The sequence below is a fragment of the Seriola lalandi genome, unplaced genomic scaffold (assembly GCF_002814215.2).
Source record: "Seriola lalandi dorsalis isolate HSWRI2012SDOR001 ecotype SW California unplaced genomic scaffold, Sedor1 jcf7180002054682, whole genome shotgun sequence".
In the NCBI taxonomy this organism is placed as follows: Eukaryota; Metazoa; Chordata; class Actinopteri; order Carangiformes; family Carangidae; genus Seriola; species Seriola lalandi.
Window position 1 is genome coordinate 1,625,330 of NW_019525235.1, and position 17,273 is coordinate 1,642,602.

Below are 17,273 nucleotides of genomic sequence, written 5' to 3' on the forward strand. Positions count from 1 at the left end.
GTCATTCATTTCCTGATCTTTACTGTGCACACTCCTTGATCATCATGGCTGGGTGGGTTGAGGTGAACTGGTTATAAGGACGGGATATTGCTGAGCGCATTAAAGCTGAAGGTAAGGTGGGAGCTCCCGATTCTTTCGTGCTTTTTCAGAGACTACAATGAACCACACAAATGCATTCACACAAAGCAATTCACTCAAAACACACAGAAACAAAAACAAACATTTATTTAAGACAAATACCTGAAGTCACATTAAATACAGTAAAATATATATCCAAAAGATGGCTGTAACTAACATCTCATGATAATGGCTGAGGCAGATGAAAGCTACCAAAATGAATTCAGATGACAGAGCCCTTCATTTAACCGGAAAACAGTACGATATGATTGTCATCATGTTCAAGTTTCACAAGCGAAAAACACAACCTAAAATGACTAAAAAGCAATACACTGCATGTACAAATATTGCATAGCTTACACAGAATACCTGTATGCCCTTTAACACTAATGCTGTGCTTTCATTCACTTCAAGCTTTGTCCTTAAGCTTATACAGTATCTAGTGTGTCATTGTAGGAAGACGTGCAATACACTGTAGGTAGATAAGCATTTTATGCATTCTTGAATGTGCTCAATAAGAGGCAGTCCAGAGTCTGGCTCATTTTAGACTCGTTTCATTTCCCATTTTTCAAACATAAAATGTGGAAGAATGACCTTTTCTCCCAACAAGAGACCAATCCAGGTCAAGCCCTTTGAGGAGAAAACATTTTCATCCACAGTATGGAAATTCAGGGTACTGGGAATTCAGGTTTATCCAGTATTCTGCTTTCTAACTAAGCAGACTTCGCTGAGGCCGCAGAGCAATGATGTGTGGTTTTTTTCTGACGATGGGAGAGGAAGACAGGCACTGTGCTGTGGCCAGGACGTGGTTCAGGCGGAGTCCTGAGGTTCATCACGCCGTCCACCTTGGAAACCTTCCACGGAGCCCTCTCAGATTCGTATATGGAAGGTACTGGAGTAACAGAAGAATATGAGGAACCAGCATTGTAAATTTACCGACTTCAGGAACAGGAATCAGCAGTGAGGCCATTTACATATAATTGAATGGGTGGCTCGGGGTTAAAGTGATGTTGCTAGGGTGACAGTTAAATGATGGATATGATAATCAGCTATCTGGGGAATGAAACGTGTAAGTAGGCAGGGACAGCGTGAAGGGTAATGAGGTGATTTTAAAATGCCACTGCATAGAATGAGGTGTAAACAATATATTTACACATGCTTTTATGTATGCACAGTCTTAAAATCGTATTTAAAGTACATTTAATTACCTTAAAAAGTCAGGAGCCCTAGATATCATATTTTCAAAATCAGCAAAGGAGAGTTTGTTGTCTCCATCCAAATCCGCCTCCTCGATGGTCTTCTCACACACCAGATCCACCTCCTCAGGAGTCAGCTCCTCTTTCGTCAGCCTATTCAGAGTCTTTTCCAGGTCCTCTTTGCACAGGTAATTATCCACATTGAAATCTGTGGGTAACAGGGGTTACAGCAAATAACTGCTAATCTGGGCACAAAATTTAAATGTATCTTTTAGAAATTCAGCATTACCATATATTTTGAAGGCATATATGGCCTTGAGTTCTCTAGGAGCCGTTTCACTGAGGACTGAGAACATGTCCACAAATTCATTGAAGCTGAGATTCCCCATCCCATCCTCTGAGAAAGACTCTACGATCCTGTTGCGAAACGGGTTTTCCTACGGTTGAAGGGGATCGCAACATTTAAATACATCAGTGCATATTAATGTAAATGTAAGATTTACTGCAATGAGGAACCCATTTGAATATAGAGCGTGTAGTTGGGATAAGAAAAGAAACCAAATCAGAAGTTTCATAACCATGGGGTTTTATATGCTGCTGCTGAGTTTCACATACAGTACATGAGTGGCAGTGGTTTAAACTGTTAGGTGTGTTCTGCTGATCACAGGGTTCATCTTAAAAAGGCTGACTCTTTCTTTTTGCTGGTATAGCTAAGCCAATATTTTCTCCTCTGTTGCTCAACCATAAGTTGCCACTAGGGGTTTTATATCCCAGGTAATTGGCTGATTTGATGCAAGTTGTAATAAATTAACACTGAAGTGGAGGGCATCAAAAGTGACTTAGAATCTCACTTATTCTATACCTGTAAGCGACGTAAGTAAAACTGTGGTCCTGAGCGCAGTTAGCATGTTTGAGCTGAATACAAGCTGAGCTGCAGCCATTTATATAAACAGCCATCTAAACCAATGCCATTTTTAACTGGATATCACGTCAGTGGAGCCTGAATCAGTCCAGTCAACTCAACACAGCTCATTAAAACTGAATCCCCAGCAAGATAGGAATGTATTTATGGTTATGAAGCTGTAGAGGACTTTGGATGACTGTGTATTGCCCAGGCCTCATCAATCCTGCCTTGACTGCCTCCATCTTCCTCCTGCCATCCTTACAGCTCTGCATTCACACGACAGTTTTACAGGCAAGGGCCAATTATACCCAGAGGAATGACACATTATGAGCCTCTTGGTGAATAAGGATGTGACGTGATGTTACGCAACATGCCATTTCAGAAATTTCTGGATGTTCTTTTCAAACGGCAGGTGCTTAAAAACAGGAGGGAATGCATCTGTCAGGATAGAGAGGCAGAGCATTTCATGGCACATTAACTTTCATAAGCTGTGTCATACAATCAGATCTGTGATGATGATGGTTAAAAATCAATTCTGTCCTCTGGACGAGAGTGTGTATTGATTAGGTGTCGGCCCACATGAGAAGTGGGTGCCATGTTTGTGTGCTTAGAGTACAATCCAAAAAAAGGAAACACAATACCGCTGGTGAAAAACAAAGAATGGGTAAAAAGTGTCTGATTATTTGGATATTGTTATGACACGGGACTAATACTATATTGAGGTGCTCTGAAGAAGGATTGTTTTTTACCTTTAACTCTGGCATGTTGACGATCAAGGCTAAAGGCAGTTTGCAATCAGGATCATTGGTGTAGTCCATTGGTACAAGATGTGGAGCCAACTCATGGTATCTGCCATGCAACCTGGAATAAAAAATAAAGAGCACTTACTGTACTGCAGTTTAGAAATTACATTGATTTCTACTCAACATGTAGCTGTAAACCCCTGAGACACAGGCAAATCTGAAGCACAACTAATGTAATATGATGTAATAATCTATTGATTTATGAATAGCACATATACAGTGTAACAATTATGGAATATGGTTTTATTGGAAAAAATAAATAAGCAAACCACTACATATTTCCCCTACCATAAAACACGGAGCACTAGAAGGGTTAAGGCGATTGTGAATTTTCCAACATACTGGACCGGAACAATCAAATCATTCTTAAAAAACAATTATTCAACTTTTTGACCTTTCTCACTCATGACCCTCTCTTTTCTTGGGCTGTAAAATCATTCAATTTTATGTAATTTATTATTGAGAATAATGTCAAAAGAAATATAAGGAGGCTGTATGAACGATAAAAAATATTTACAGCCCCCATTTCACACTGTCCCTTAACGAATCCTGTCACATTTGATGCCAGAACAGAGCCACTCATTAGCAAGGACACTGGTCTTAAACGACAAACTTATTTTTTGATGTACTACGATCCTTGAAAGTGTTTGGGACGCACAACTTCTCTGACCTCATTGGCTCTGAAATCTCTTTGAATTTGAATTGCAATAGCAAATCATAAAATAAAAAAACGTTGCAACTGTTACAGTTATATACAGTTGGCCTATTAACATTTCATTTTCAAATATTTTGCACAATGAAGATACAAAAACACTGAAATATAATGTTCTAGTGTTAATGCTGGATATGACATAGGCCTAAGGCTTTAAGTCAGTGATAACCTGCTTCTTTGATGTTACATAACTGTGCTGTAACAGCTGCAGCTGGGGGCAGAAACAAGAGCGTTTTATGAAGGTCATAAAGTGTAGGACCCTATTACGCCCTCTGCTGATTGTCAATTTGGTTTCCAATCCACTGCCAGCCTTGGAATCAAAGTCAATTCAATATCAAAGAGGATGAACATGTGCAGGGAAAATCTGTTGATGAGTGGAAAGGGAGAAAAAAAAAACCAAATCTGTCTTAGATAAAAACATTTAAAAGAAATTGTAGGTTCAAACAAGCATGTTGTGTAATCTGTTGAATTTTAATCCTTCATTAATTCTTGATAACTCGGGTAATTTTAGAAGATAGCAACAGATGCACCAACAGACACAAATTCCTCATTGTTAGAAAATTGTCTCACAAACAATCTTTACTGCACAAACATGAGAGCAAATCAACAAACAAATTCCTGCATGGAATCACATAACCCTTATCTAATGTTACACTGCGACATTCTTCAGTATCTGTAGTTCATTTCTTTAAGTTGCTATTCATCCTCCAACATGTAGAACCGCTGACAAAAGACACCGAAACATGAGCATCACTGGTCAATTCCATTAAAAAGAAGAGCGAGCGATTTGTTTAATTTATGCCTGTCAATGAAGGGGGTGACAGACAGGAAGAGAGAAATGATGCCATCCGGTGAGCCATGATACCTAGCACAATCACTAAGAGTATATATTACATTTATGTTTATTTCATTTTTAAAGTGTCGAGGCTGCACATGTCGAAAGAGGTAGAAACGTGACACTATATTGGGTGGGACTGAAAACAACACCACAGTCAAAAGGTCAACATGACTTTCAAAGGTTTAGGTAACACATAGTGACACTGCTGCTCAACAGAACTTTGCAGATCGTCACTGACATATAACTGAAAGATTTTTCCTTGTTGTGGATAATAACAGTCCTCATGAACAATAAATGCCCATAGCGTGCCACTCATAAATGTCATTACATTATACATTGTAATTACAGTAATTGCGTCTGCATTAGCTGTTATGTTATGCTGCCTGTTTGTATCTGCTGAGATGTTCAGTTGAAGAAGATCATTAATGTACAGGATAAGAGAAATATTTAAGATGTCAGTTTGTACAAAGACATTTAGCAGCCACGAAATGATAAATGTTAGTGTCCTAATTCTATTAAAAAATGACCACATTCATTCATTTTGCTTTGCACTTATTGCCTCATATGCATCAATTTGTATCAGTTTTGCCTGAAATATTTATAGTATTGACCGATTCTTTATTGAACGTTTGCATGTTATAACCTATAAATATATTACTAAAAATTGTATGTGCATAGATTAAAATACACATATGATTCATAACAATTATATTGTGCATGTAAGCCAAAATGCAGTATTTCCTCTATAGCAGCAGTACATATACCATTTGACCCATTTTAAATTCAATGTTGTGAATCAGTTTAATCAGAAGCAAACATTTTTGTACCTTTCCTTTTTCCGAACAGTGCCCACATACCGGCAGCTGCCAACAAAATCAGTTTCAGCATTAGATTTCCCCAAGTGGGAAGGAGTCAGAGGACTGGACATGGTTCACACATGCAGACAGGAGCCAAATGCAATGTTTTTTTATATAGGCCCTTGTAATGCAAGTATGGGTTGTGAATGAACACACAGTATTACATGAAAATCAGTGGTCACTTAAAGTACATTTTAACTACATGGCACAGGACAAGGTGGAAAACAGGGAGATAAAAGGCAGCCTTGGTATATTTTGATGATTGTTATTATGTCTACTATCATTCTGTGTATGATTTTATGATTACACATTGTGGTGAAGTGTGTAGCTGATCTACAGTATATCTGTGAGCATCAGAATCAAGAGGTACACTTCATAAGACTTACCGCAGAATTTCTTTGCGGGTGAAAAAAGTACAGTCCTGCAATGAGAGAAAAACAGCTTGTCAAAACACAAGTATGATACAAGTTTGGGAAAGGACTATACTGTATGACACATTGCTGAAGGTACAGTAATTATTTACATCTTCTATAAAAGACCTGAACTCACTCTCAGTGACACATCTGTGAGTCACATAAAATAACATTACGGTTCCTCTGAAGTCATGTGAACAACCCTTACTGTAAAGAGCAAGTCGAGGCGTCCGGTTTCGCTTAAATGAAGATGATGTGTGAGTATTGTCACCTGCCACTTGTAATAGGATCGATGAGGCAGGGGAACATGATCTGCTGTTGTCTGACATGCATGTGTTGGCACACGAATTATCCAAAAGCCCTACTGGGAGCACCTCAGTTTACATTTTACCTTGTATCCGCTCTGCCTGAGCTGTGCTCCTGAGTGTGAGGAGCAGAGCGCAGCCAGCTGAGCTCCAACTACTGAAGATATCTGGGTTAATTAGAATTGTGTGTGTATTTAAAGCAATATCTGACTACACTACTGGTCTCCATCATACAATATAATACAGAAAGTAATATGCTTTTCGTACAGTTAAACTACTTGAGCACTGAATCTTGGGGTACAACAACACTCAGGTGTTATATCGTAAATATTTGATCCTAAAACAGTAAGATGTATTGATACTCAATAATAACTAAGGCAGAAAGCGAAAGCAACAGTTTTCTAAGAACGAGTTTTAAAGAGTAGCAGGAGTAACCAGAGAGGCTCTTGAGAACTAAACAGTCTCCTGAGAGTAGAGTTTCACAGCATATCACACTGGCTTGGCATCAATAATTAAATCCACACCTAATCACCTTAAACCTGTGCACATGAATATGCGTTTCTTCACAGGAAAACCTGGATTATTGTAACAGGGAACAAAAGGTCAGCTCTTCTCAGATTATAGCTCAGTGAGCACCTCCAGTGTGCAGTGAGATCAAAACCCTCTGCTATTCTCACTTTTCAAGACTGTCAACATTTAGACAGTGGAGTCATAACTGATGGCACTCTAGCTGGTAACTGATTATTGCCTATCATTAATTAATGGGGCTAAGCTGTATTAATGATCAATACTGAAAATATCCAATTGCTTTTCTGTCTCTCACACAAAATGTTCAGTATGTTTTGCTTTTTCAATTAAATCCAAGACACATGGGGGGTTTCCACTAACAGGAGTGACTAGGTCAGTATCAGAAAAAAGTCATAGGGTGATTTACAATACTTATTATTATCATAGTTATGGAATAGTTATAATGGAAAAATGCATGCACTTAAGTTTAATGCTTTATATTCTTAATTCTTTACATAGGTTTATAATTTTTTATTAACTGAACTACATTCAGGTAGATCATCATCATTTAGATGCAAAGAAATTTTAATCTTTCCCATGATTTTTCTGAACCTGGTGTTGGACATATATGATGCAGGTATAGTCAGGGGCATGCAAGCTTACCTGGTAGGCATCAAGTTGCTCGTCGGTAAATATTGTTTGCTTATTACCCATCTTATTCAAGTAATCTGCTGCTTGTACACATTCACAACACTGAACGTCCGAAGCCTTTTCTCAATGAAAGGCATTTAGGGGGTCCGCGGAGTCAAAGTCTCCGCACAGGAGGAAGATGAGTGGAGGACGTTTCCAACTCTTAAAAAAGGTGATTGGTTTCCTTCCAGGAGGTGTCCGCCATGACTACAAATAGAGGATGATTTTTTTTAAAAAGAGAGAGAAAAAATAGTAAAAGACTCGTGTCCAGTTGTGTCAGAGCCAATGGAGGCTGACTGCAGAGTCCAAGGAGTGCAAACTGATCTGCCTCAGCCCTCAGCTGCTGTCCCGGAGTCAAGACAAACCAATAGGACCTGAGGTAAATAAATAAATAAGAACAAGAACCTGCTGGTAAGGGAGACGCTGTCCATATATACTTTGGGTGAAGAAAAGGTGTAATGGGCAGTGGTTGAAATGTAATAAGAACATTTGATATTATTATTATTATTATTAGCCTATTATTATTATTAGCATATTATTATTATTATTATTATTATTATTATTATTATTATTAGCCTATTATTATTGTTGCATTACCATATAAACTGAATTTGAATGTTGGATCATTTCACCTATAATGCATCATATTTCATAAACTGATCATATGTTTTGTTTTTCATCTTTTTATCTGTAAAGTATGGTAACTTAAACTATCATAAAATATAGTGGAATATTTCCATATGAAATGTAGTGATGTTACTTTCCACCGCTGGTAATAGACACGTTCATAAAAAGATGTCTGACCGTTTTGTTTTAATCAATATGTATCATCACTACTTAATTTCACTGTTATCTAGTGTTGACTCCCAAAGACTACCACAGAGGGATAGTTTACAGGAATAAGACTTCTAATTGAAACATGAAACGTAGAACCTGTTGCTCAGGAAGCAACATCTAACAAATACTGGAACTTTTTTTGCAGACACATCACCCAGCACCCTCCAACACAGTCGTTGCACCGCCTCCCTCTTTGCTTATCCTGAGCTGGACTGCGGAGACTGAGGTCCGTCTCATCCACATCCACCTGCGTGCTACTGCAGCACAGCAGTACAGTGAGCGTGTCCCAACTGTACCCCAGGACAGATGCCAATTTCACGTTCCACAACAATTACCACTGCCTTGCCTTTCCACTGCATTGGTTAAAAAAAAAATCATCGCTTTTTATTGCGATAGGTAGCTTTCCAAGTAGCAAAGTTGCCCACGATGGACTCTAAGCGAGATAAAGACCAAGGTAAGTTGTGATGGATAGCTTGTTGCTACGTCGCTATGCTAGCCACTAGCGGCTTATGCTAGCTAGCTGTGGCTTATGCTAAGGTGTAGCTAACAACGTATCGTTTGTTACATAACATCTTTACGTGTGTCATCATCAGAGAGAGAGAGAGAAAAAAAGAACAATTACCATTTCATTAAATAACCCACCCACTCTTCATCCGGCCGAATCATTCTCGTGAAATCACGCATTCATCGCCTCACGACGGTCATAGCTAAGATACAGGTCGCTATTAACAACATTAGCTAACAACATTTACTAACATGGTGGCAGACTGCCAAGCTAAACCAAACACCATCACCTATATTTCTGCAGGTGTTAACATATGTGTTCAGATATGCGTTTGGTGGCCATACTTTTCCCACCCACGACCGCTTCCCCCATTTTGTAGTGCTGTTATGGATACCAGTCGGCCAGTTCTTACATAATTTACATACAAAGTGAACCAAATAAAACCTGTGTGGATGTAAATCAGAAAATGTTACAGCAGAAATGGGAAGAACTAAACGCCAGCATCATTAACGCAGGACAACCTGATGAGTCCTTTCTTTCAGGGATGCAGTTCTCTTCAGGGAATCAGGGTTTCATTTGAACAGGCTCATGAAGGAGTATTCGTGTGTAGTCAGAGTTAGGGAGTGATGCTGCCTTAGGAAATTAAACCAAATATAACTCCCTCAGTTGTTATTCATGCATGCAACTGGCACGCCAGTACCATCACAAACATTGCACAGAGCCGCACATCAGCCTGTTTTGTGACCCTTTCCCCCAGGAGCTGGCAGAGGAGAAGCTCAGTGTGCTGCCTGATATGAAATTCATGGGCTGCTTGAATTTGTGTTTACTATTCAGAGATGATTACATGGGCAAACAGAAGAGAGACAGTGCTTCTGGCATTCTCCTTTTGCAGTGCTGACTCACAAATAAGACGGGAATAGTGAACGTGCTTTGTTATGCTGCAGTCGTGTTGCTCTGCTTCTTTCAGATGCAGAATTTGAGAAGATAACTGCTGTGCTGCTCAAGTCACGTACAGGAGAATTCGATTTGGAGTCAATACTGTTTCTCAAATTGAGAGGTCTTGGTAAGATGAAATTACTATTTCAGTATTTAAGTCTTCAAAAATGCATTATAGTTTCTTATAAATTTTTTATTGTATGTGTTTTAGGAATACATGACCTTGGATGCATTGGGGAGTGTATAAATTTGGAGAGACTGGATCTCTCTGGAAATAACGTCACAAATTTGGCTCCTCTTGCATCTCTCCGGCTTCTTTCTGTACTCAATTTGTCTGCCAACAGGATTTCCAATTTAGGTAAGATTGCAGGAGCAGTATAGTCTTAATTTTCATGCTGTATATCCACTTATCAAGAAAGAGTATCATGAATAGATTTTTTAAATTTTTAAATTTTTTATTTAATGTTATTGCTTTTGTATTTTCAGAGCCACTGCGCAGTTGTGACTGTTTACAGAACTTGAACGTGGCTGGTAATATCATATCCAGGTATCACTATATAACCATTGACCAAATATGTCACTAATTACAATGTTGATAACATACTATACAAACAAATATGTTACTGATGTTAAACATAAAACAGTTTTTTTTTACTAGTAATTACATTTGTAAGAGCAATATTCTGAATTGGTTGTGTAAAATTCTCTCTTGTCTGTTTTGTTTCTCTCAAGTATTGAGAGCCTTCACTGCCTTCAGCCTTTGAGAAAGCTAGAAAATATACGTTTTAAAGACAACACTTACAATTACAGTAATCCAGGTAATTTTCACTGACTTAATTTTAAAAGAATCCAGTTGATGGAAAATCTTGATGAGTAAACTCACAATGGTTTTCTCTCTGTCAGTGTGCAGGAACACTTCATATAGAACCATAGTTCTGGAGATGTTCCCAAACATTAAGGTGCTGGATGGTGAGATATTTTTTCATTTATTCTTTTGCACATTAACAATCACACTGATGTGAATGTTTCCCAAGCTCTTTGTTTCTGTTTAAATTGTAGGTGAAAGAGTTGTTGGGCGTGGGAGCGACCTGTACCAGTTATGCAAAGACATTGATGATACCATCAAAGGTACATCAGATTAAGATGTTGGTTGTGGTATTTATCATTCATAATGTTTTCCAGTGGCATTTACAGAATGATTTACAAAATGTTAGTAAACAATAAATCGATATAGCAATAAGTTTGTCTTTCTGTCTTTGAATGTTTAGCTGGTTTATACAAGAATGGACAGCTTATTGAACATCCTGATTGCAAGCCATGGGTGGAAGATAGTTACTGGGAGATAAAGAGATCAAACAATGCCATTATCGAGGAAGCCTACAAACAGTTTAATGGTAAGACATTTTCTGTAGAGCTGTGTTTTAAAAGAATTGTGTTGCATGTAACCGGTTGTGACTGTTGTGCCTTGTTTATAGTATTCTATGTAATTGTCCTATATTTGACTTTCTACAGACGTTCTTCATGAATGCAGACTCCTCAACAACAGAGCCACTCATGTAATTTCACAAACTGAAAGATCGATGAGTCTGAAGAAGCAGCCAAAGCAGTATGCCATCTGAGTTGAGCTGATTTGGACACATGTGTGCAACATTTAACAACTTTTTGTTGTGTGATATACTATGGCTAATGTACTGTAGTTCTTTTCAAATTACTAAGCTATATCCAAATGCTTGATAAGTATCATTGCCAGACACACATGCTCTGTGTTGCAGTGTGAGGCATTTGTTGAAATTTTATCGCATCCTATGCATTGGGTATCTGACGATACATGTGAGTGGTTTGAAAGCCTTTATCCATACTGACATCCCTCAGTTTGGTTCAAAGATGTCTTTACTTGCACAGTGTGCATTTTGTACCATGTAGTAGCCTGCATTTATGCTGAGAGCTATGCTGCTTCAGAATTTCTATAGGTTTTCAGTAATTAAAAGCTCTTTTCCATTTTGCATTGCTGGATAATTGTGGGAGTTAATGTGTCCCATGCTGTATGCTTTCTTGGTATGTTGAACTTTTGCAAAATGTGATTGAATGATTGTTTCAGCTGTTTCTACTTGTTTTATACCATAAAATTTATTATGTGTACGACCAACTTGTTGAAAATACAGTGCTTATAAAGGTGTAAAGTTGACTGCAAATCTTTGATTTTTACTCATAATTCCAGTTTATTAATATTGATGCATACATACTATACACTGTTTACACATCCAGAGCCAGAGAAAACGTGTATTAATGATGTGGCTTAAGGGAAGAAATGAGTCACTCATGGTGAAATTTGTAGACCCTCAGAAGCAGTCTACTGGCGCCACTTGCTGGTGGTAGACTCCTGCATTGAGTTCGGCACTACCAAAAACCATCAGGATCTTCCTCACAGAATAATGCTCACAGACTGAAATTCACGCACATGTTGAAAAGTTAACACTTTCAAATTCAGAGGGGAAAATTTAGTCTGGAGGAAAATTGATCAAGAGTGGCAGCAGAACTGGGATCATGAAGCCACAGAAAAGGGTGGGGGTGGTGAGGAACAAGGGAAAAGATGGGAAAGAGAACCGGATATAGTGATTTTAATAACACACTTCATTATACGAAAACATCTCAGATCATAGAGAGAGGTGTCAGAAAGCAGAAAGAGTACAACACGTCATCTCATGCAGGACAAACACTGTGGAAACGCAAGAAATCATTTGAGTATTTGATTACAGTATTTCATTACTGCCAGAAGGTGGCAGTAATGCAACATTAAGTTTGGAGACCATAAAACCTCAAAGAAGAGGCAGAAGCCCTTCTCGTCCTCCTGCTGCTGCTCTTGCTGCCGCTGCTGCTGCTGCATCGACCTTGGCTAACAGGATGGCAGGGAAGGCGTGGAGGTCAGCGGTATGTACGGGAGAAAAAATGCTAATCTTTCATATATGTTGCACCAAACGCATGACATTCTGTTTCACCTCATCAACTAATCTTAGGTTCGTTGACTGTAGTTCATACATTCAAAGAGTACTGGGATACCACAGACAGACATTAGCTACTCAGCTAACTAGCTAGGCTCCAGCTCAGGCGACTTGCTTGTAGTTACTATAGCAACCTGACTCTTGACTGCCATTTAGCTAGCTAGCTATGTGAAGACATGTTTTTCTTTTATAATGCATTGTAACAGTTTATAGCTGATAGCTCAAGTTGAACATGTTCTGAAAAAACTACATTATGGCAACAAATGTTTGTCATCTACAGATTCTTAATCTACTAAGAAAGTGGGGTTTATCGGTCAATGACAAGGATAAAATCAAGGCACAGGAAGTAAGTTAAGCATACATATTAAAACGTTGACTGTCCTCGCTGCGTTTGGGAAAGAGCTAGCTAGCAATCTCCCGTAGTAGTTATGTCACTCAAATCTGAAATGGGCATTTTGTTCGGCCATATTTATATTTTGTTTTTTAATCGGAACGCCTTTGGTATTGCAAGTCTGCAACTTCAACAGTTCTGCATGGCTAAGATACGCCGTCGACCGTAAGCTGTCATTTTGCTTCAAAACGAAACTTGCTTCGCATTTCCTCTTGCTCAAGTTTATATTATTAACCCTTATTTAACCCTCGCCTTTACTGCAGGTCTTTTGGAGTGGTATGGGGGTCCTTAACCATTACCAAAGAAGACAAGAGAACATGCTATTTAACACTTTTAATTAACGCATGCTTTGTACTGGAGTCTCCTCTTCCAGAATGTCCTTTGCAGATTGCAAATCTATCTATCCATCCAGCTATCCATCCATCTATCTATCTATCTATCTGTGTGTTTCATGTGATTGTACTGCTTTTCATGTCCAGATGATTTACTAGAGTGACCAAGTATTGGCATAACGATAATTATAAAGCTTTTTGGTCAAAAATACATTACCGGCAAACAGTTATCCAGAGCCGTATAAGCTGTAAAACACCAGTGTGCACAATTCTTGGGTCATTCTGTTCCTAGTATGTTCACTACTTAAGCAAGCTGTGCTCAGTTCACTGTATTTGATATGTACCTGTAAAAACATGAGTCTTTTTAATTGTCAGATGTCACGGGTGGTTGGAGCTTTGATGAAAGAGAATCCACAACCCAGGACGTTCATCCGTGGGGTATTTACCTTTACTCTAGAGATTCAGTAATACTTTTATTAAAGAAGATTTTTGATGTAACTTATTGCTCATATTTCAGTGTCACTGAATGTTATTCGTCTCTGTTCTTCCTCACAGATGCAAACTGTTACTTTAATCCCTGGTGATGGAATTGGTCCAGAGATCTCCGGTGCTGTCATGAAAATTTTTGAAGCAGCTCAAGTTAGTACTGTTGGAACAGCAAAGCACTGTTGTTAAATTTCAAAAACGCCTTTATATAAACTAATCTAATGCTTCTGTTGTACATACACTTTTTTATGTAGGCACCTATTCAGTGGGAAGAGAGAAATGTTACTGCCATCCAAGGACCTGGTGGCAAGTGGATGATTCCTCCTGATGCCAAAGAATCAATGGACAGGAACAAAATTGGTCTGAAAGGTAACTTCAGTTATATTCACTAAAGAATTGGATGATTTTCTTATGGTGTTGTATTATGTTGAATATCATTTTTTTTCAAGTGACTCGTAACTAATCTCTCTATACCAGTAATCATTCCAACAGCATTTGGGTAATTAAATTGTTTTGGAGACATGAACTATTGGTGTTTGTGTTTGCAGGTGAACTAGTAAATAATTTGAATTATGTAATAATCTACAGGTCCTTTGAAGACACCGATAGCTGCTGGCCATCCCTCTATGAACCTACTGCTTAGGAAAACCTTTGACCTCTATGCCAATGTGCGCCCCTGTGTGTCCATCGAGGGCTACAAAACCCCCTACACCGATGTGAATCTGGTCACCATCAGGGAGAACACTGAGGGAGAATACAGTGGGATTGAACATGTGGTAAAAACCTTTAACATCACATTACTTTGTACATTGTATTATTTACAATTTCTTTTAGATCAATACACTGTATCTCATATTGATGTCTTTTATATTTGAACTTATTCTATTCATTTATTTATTTATTTACTTTTGCTTCTCCAACGTAAACCCTAAGATGTCCAGGAATAGAATATTTTGTATTTTATTTTTGAAATTATTCAATAATACTCACATTCACTACTACAGTACATCCATACTATTCATTTCAGATTGTTGATGGAGTTGTACAGAGTATTAAGCTCATTACTGAGCAAGCCAGCCAACGCATCGCAGAGTATGCTTTTGAATATGCCAGGAACAATCAGAGGGCCAGTGTTACTGCTGTACATAAGGCAAATATTATGTAAGTTGTATTCAGTACAAATTTAGTACTTTTAATACTCTGTTATTTAATACTAATACTAAGTTGTTCATTGAAATTAAAGTCTTCTGTTACATTTTTTATAGGCGCATGTCTGATGGACTTTTCCTCCGAAAATGCAGAGAGGCTGCTGAAAAGCACAAAGATGTGAAATTCACTGAAATGTACTTGGATACTGTGTGTCTCAATGTAAGTCTCATTATGAATTAGAATAGTGTGCAATAAGAAGCGATGTTTAGTGAGAAATTTTGCATAATTCTATGCAATAAAGGCATTATCTCTACCTGTTTTTACAGATGGTACAGGATCCCACACAGTTTGATGTATTAGTGATGCCAAATTTGTATGGAGACATCTTGAGGTAAGATCATTAAATTACAACAAAAAGCCAGAAAATGCAATTGATCATTCAGCAAATCCTCCATATTTGCATATGCATTTATACACAATTGTGCATTGTGTCATTTTGTTTTAATCTACATGTTGAAATGTGTTAAAATCAGGAGAGTAGTGCTGACTGGGTGGATTCAACCAGGCAGCATATTAACAGGAAATAATAATGTATAACAATGACAAACACTTTACCTTGTCAAAGTACCTAGGCTAACCTCAACTACAACAATTTAATATCGATGAGAGAAAAAAGGTGACTAAGGACTTAGTAAATACTGTAGATGTGGAAATTTTGTGATGAGGATGCACCTTTCCAAATAGCATTTACATAGACTGCATCAGTTGAAAACTATGTACATGTGTACATCCAATTAATATGGTTACAATGTCTGCACTAGAATAAATCTAAAGGTAACTGTATGCGTTTACTCTGACAGTGATCTTTGTGCTGGACTAATTGGAGGTCTTGGAGTGACTCCTAGTGGAAACATTGGCACCAATGGTGTTGCCATATTTGAGTCGGTATGTTGTTTATATTCCCATTTGTCAGGCTACTTTTTCCTCATACTATTCAGTTAATCTCATGATCATAGTACAAGTTGCACAATATGAATTCATGGTGTGGGATGAGTTACTGAAGACACTATTAGCCTACATGTTTTTTTTTGTTTTTTTTTTTTAAATCTTTTTAGAAATCTAATGTTTATAGAAAAGTTATAAAAGTCGATCATTATCACAGATTGTGATTAATTTCTTCTGTCAGGTTCATGGAACTGCACCAGATATAGCGGGAAAAGACATGGCCAACCCCACCGCCTTGCTACTTAGTGCGGTCATGATGCTGCGGCACATGGGTCTGCATGGCCATGCCAAGAAGATCGAAATGGCTTGCTTTGACACCATTCGAGACAAAACGGTAATGTTCTTTTCAAGAAATTAAGACATGCAGTTGTGGGTATATGTTCCCATTCTTATTTATAATGCTTTTTTTGTCCCTCTTCAAGGTTCTGACAAAAGACCTGGGAGGAAACTCAAAGTGCTCCGAATTCACAGATGCAATATGCCAGCGAGTGCGGGATATGGACTAAAAGGATGCTAATGTGGCCGTGAGTTAAGTGTTAAGAGTTTGGGCCTCTTTACTTCATCATTTCATGTTGTATCAGCACATTTTTAACCAAAATATGTATTTTAAAAAAGACTCAGGAGTTTGAGATCCTGATTGTTTTATTTTTTTGCACACCCCAAAGCACTGTCTTAAAACTTTTGACCAACAGTTTCTGTATATGTGATATGCAATTATTCTTTAACTGCTAAATCTGTGGTGTATATTGTCTATTTATTGGCTGAATTTGGCTTCTTGTCAAATGTCTTTGACACTGTTATTTTGTCAAGACACATTCAAATTGGAGCTTTTATAATTTGAACGTTATTAGGCTCCATAACATGAAACTTGAAAATGTTTTGCACTCCTTGCTGCAAGTCTTCTCTTCATATCATAGTGTTCTGTGCTTCTAATATAATGAATGTATAGTTAACACAATGAATATTACATCATAAATGCCAGACTTTTTATTTAATGTTAATGAAAATGACTACTCTTGGTGTTATAAGGTCCACTTGATCCATGCTGACTATGATCTATGTAATTAGACTACAAAATACATTGTAAGATCCTATAATGCAAGTAACTAATGTTGACTAGCAATAAAATGAATTACAGACAAATATTTCAGCCTATGAGAAGATGTGAGTATTATTCAGTATTTAAAACATTATCTTGGTTTACTCTTAAATATTATTAAACAAAAATAAAATATGGTTCCTCTGTTATTTTTGCATTCTGTACACAAGATAGATTATTAAATTTCATATA

At 37.8% G+C, this 17,273-nt stretch overlaps 3 protein-coding genes across 4 annotated transcripts; 2 read left to right on the forward strand and 1 right to left on the reverse strand.

Annotated features, from left to right (window-relative positions):
• Positions 1 to 210: 210 nt before the first annotated feature.
• On the reverse strand, positions 211 to 7,813 carry cib2 (calcium and integrin binding family member 2). The gene is made up of 6 exons (XM_023422520.2): positions 7,316 to 7,813; positions 5,814 to 5,848; positions 2,967 to 3,078; positions 1,603 to 1,750; positions 1,326 to 1,521; positions 211 to 1,009 (listed from the first exon to the last, which is right to left on the reverse strand). Exons 1-6 carry the CDS (start codon positions 7,364 to 7,366, stop codon positions 988 to 990), a joined length of 564 nt encoding a protein of 187 aa, XP_023278288.1. The 5' UTR covers positions 7,367 to 7,813; the 3' UTR covers positions 211 to 987.
• Positions 7,814 to 8,392: 579 nt separating this feature from the next.
• Positions 8,393 to 11,805, forward strand: lrrc61 (leucine rich repeat containing 61). Its single transcript, XM_023422519.2, has 9 exons — positions 8,393 to 8,633; positions 9,652 to 9,747; positions 9,832 to 9,978; positions 10,107 to 10,167; positions 10,353 to 10,438; positions 10,524 to 10,589; positions 10,680 to 10,748; positions 10,889 to 11,014; positions 11,133 to 11,805. Exons 1-9 carry the CDS (start codon positions 8,606 to 8,608, stop codon positions 11,237 to 11,239), a joined length of 786 nt encoding a protein of 261 aa, XP_023278287.1. The 5' UTR covers positions 8,393 to 8,605; the 3' UTR covers positions 11,240 to 11,805.
• A 636-nt stretch (positions 11,806 to 12,441) lies between these two features.
• idh3a (isocitrate dehydrogenase (NAD(+)) 3 catalytic subunit alpha) lies at positions 12,442 to 17,127 on the forward strand. Of its 2 annotated transcripts, XM_023422517.2 has the most exons (12): positions 12,463 to 12,548; positions 12,900 to 12,965; positions 13,718 to 13,780; positions 13,898 to 13,981; positions 14,083 to 14,197; positions 14,417 to 14,604; positions 14,856 to 14,989; positions 15,094 to 15,196; positions 15,304 to 15,368; positions 15,838 to 15,922; positions 16,164 to 16,316; positions 16,405 to 17,127. In XM_023422517.2, the coding sequence occupies exons 1-12, from the start codon at positions 12,522 to 12,524 to the stop codon at positions 16,486 to 16,488; spliced, it is 1,167 nt and encodes a 388-aa protein (XP_023278285.1). In that variant the 5' UTR covers positions 12,463 to 12,521; the 3' UTR covers positions 16,489 to 17,127. The 2 variants fall into 2 exon arrangements, with proteins under 2 accessions (XP_023278286.1, XP_023278285.1); XM_023422518.2 differs by lacking the exon at positions 12,900 to 12,965 and having other exon boundaries at positions 12,442 to 12,548.
• The last annotated feature ends 146 nt before the right edge of the window (positions 17,128 to 17,273 follow it).

What these genes read in the sequence shown, in the direction of transcription:
- cib2 (XM_023422520.2), bottom strand. Translation starts at nt 7,366, where the DNA reads ATGGGTAATAAGCAAACAATATTTACCGACGAGCAACTTGATGCCTAC. An exon ending in ACCCGCAAAGAAATTCTGCG is followed by an intron (nt 3,079 to 5,813) that starts GTAAGTCTTATG and finishes TTTTTATTCCAG; the next exon opens with GTTGCATGGCAGATACCATG. An exon ending in AGGGCTCCTGACTTTTTAAG is followed by an intron (nt 1,010 to 1,325) that starts GTAATTAAATGT and finishes CTGTTACTCCAG; the next exon opens with TACCTTCCATATACGAATCT.
- lrrc61 (XM_023422519.2), top strand. Translation starts at nt 8,606, where the DNA reads ATGGACTCTAAGCGAGATAAAGACCAAG. An exon ending in CAACAGGATTTCCAATTTAG is followed by an intron (nt 9,979 to 10,106) that starts GTAAGATTGCAG and finishes TTGTATTTTCAG; the next exon opens with AGCCACTGCGCAGTTGTGAC. An exon ending in AGCCTACAAACAGTTTAATG is followed by an intron (nt 11,015 to 11,132) that starts GTAAGACATTTT and finishes GACTTTCTACAG; the next exon opens with ACGTTCTTCATGAATGCAGA.
- idh3a (XM_023422517.2), top strand. Translation starts at nt 12,522, where the DNA reads ATGGCAGGGAAGGCGTGGAGGTCAGCG. An exon ending in GGAAGGCGTGGAGGTCAGCG is followed by an intron (nt 12,549 to 12,899) that starts GTATGTACGGGA and finishes TGTCATCTACAG; the next exon opens with ATTCTTAATCTACTAAGAAA. An exon ending in ACAGTGGGATTGAACATGTG is followed by an intron (nt 14,605 to 14,855) that starts GTAAAAACCTTT and finishes TATTCATTTCAG; the next exon opens with ATTGTTGATGGAGTTGTACA.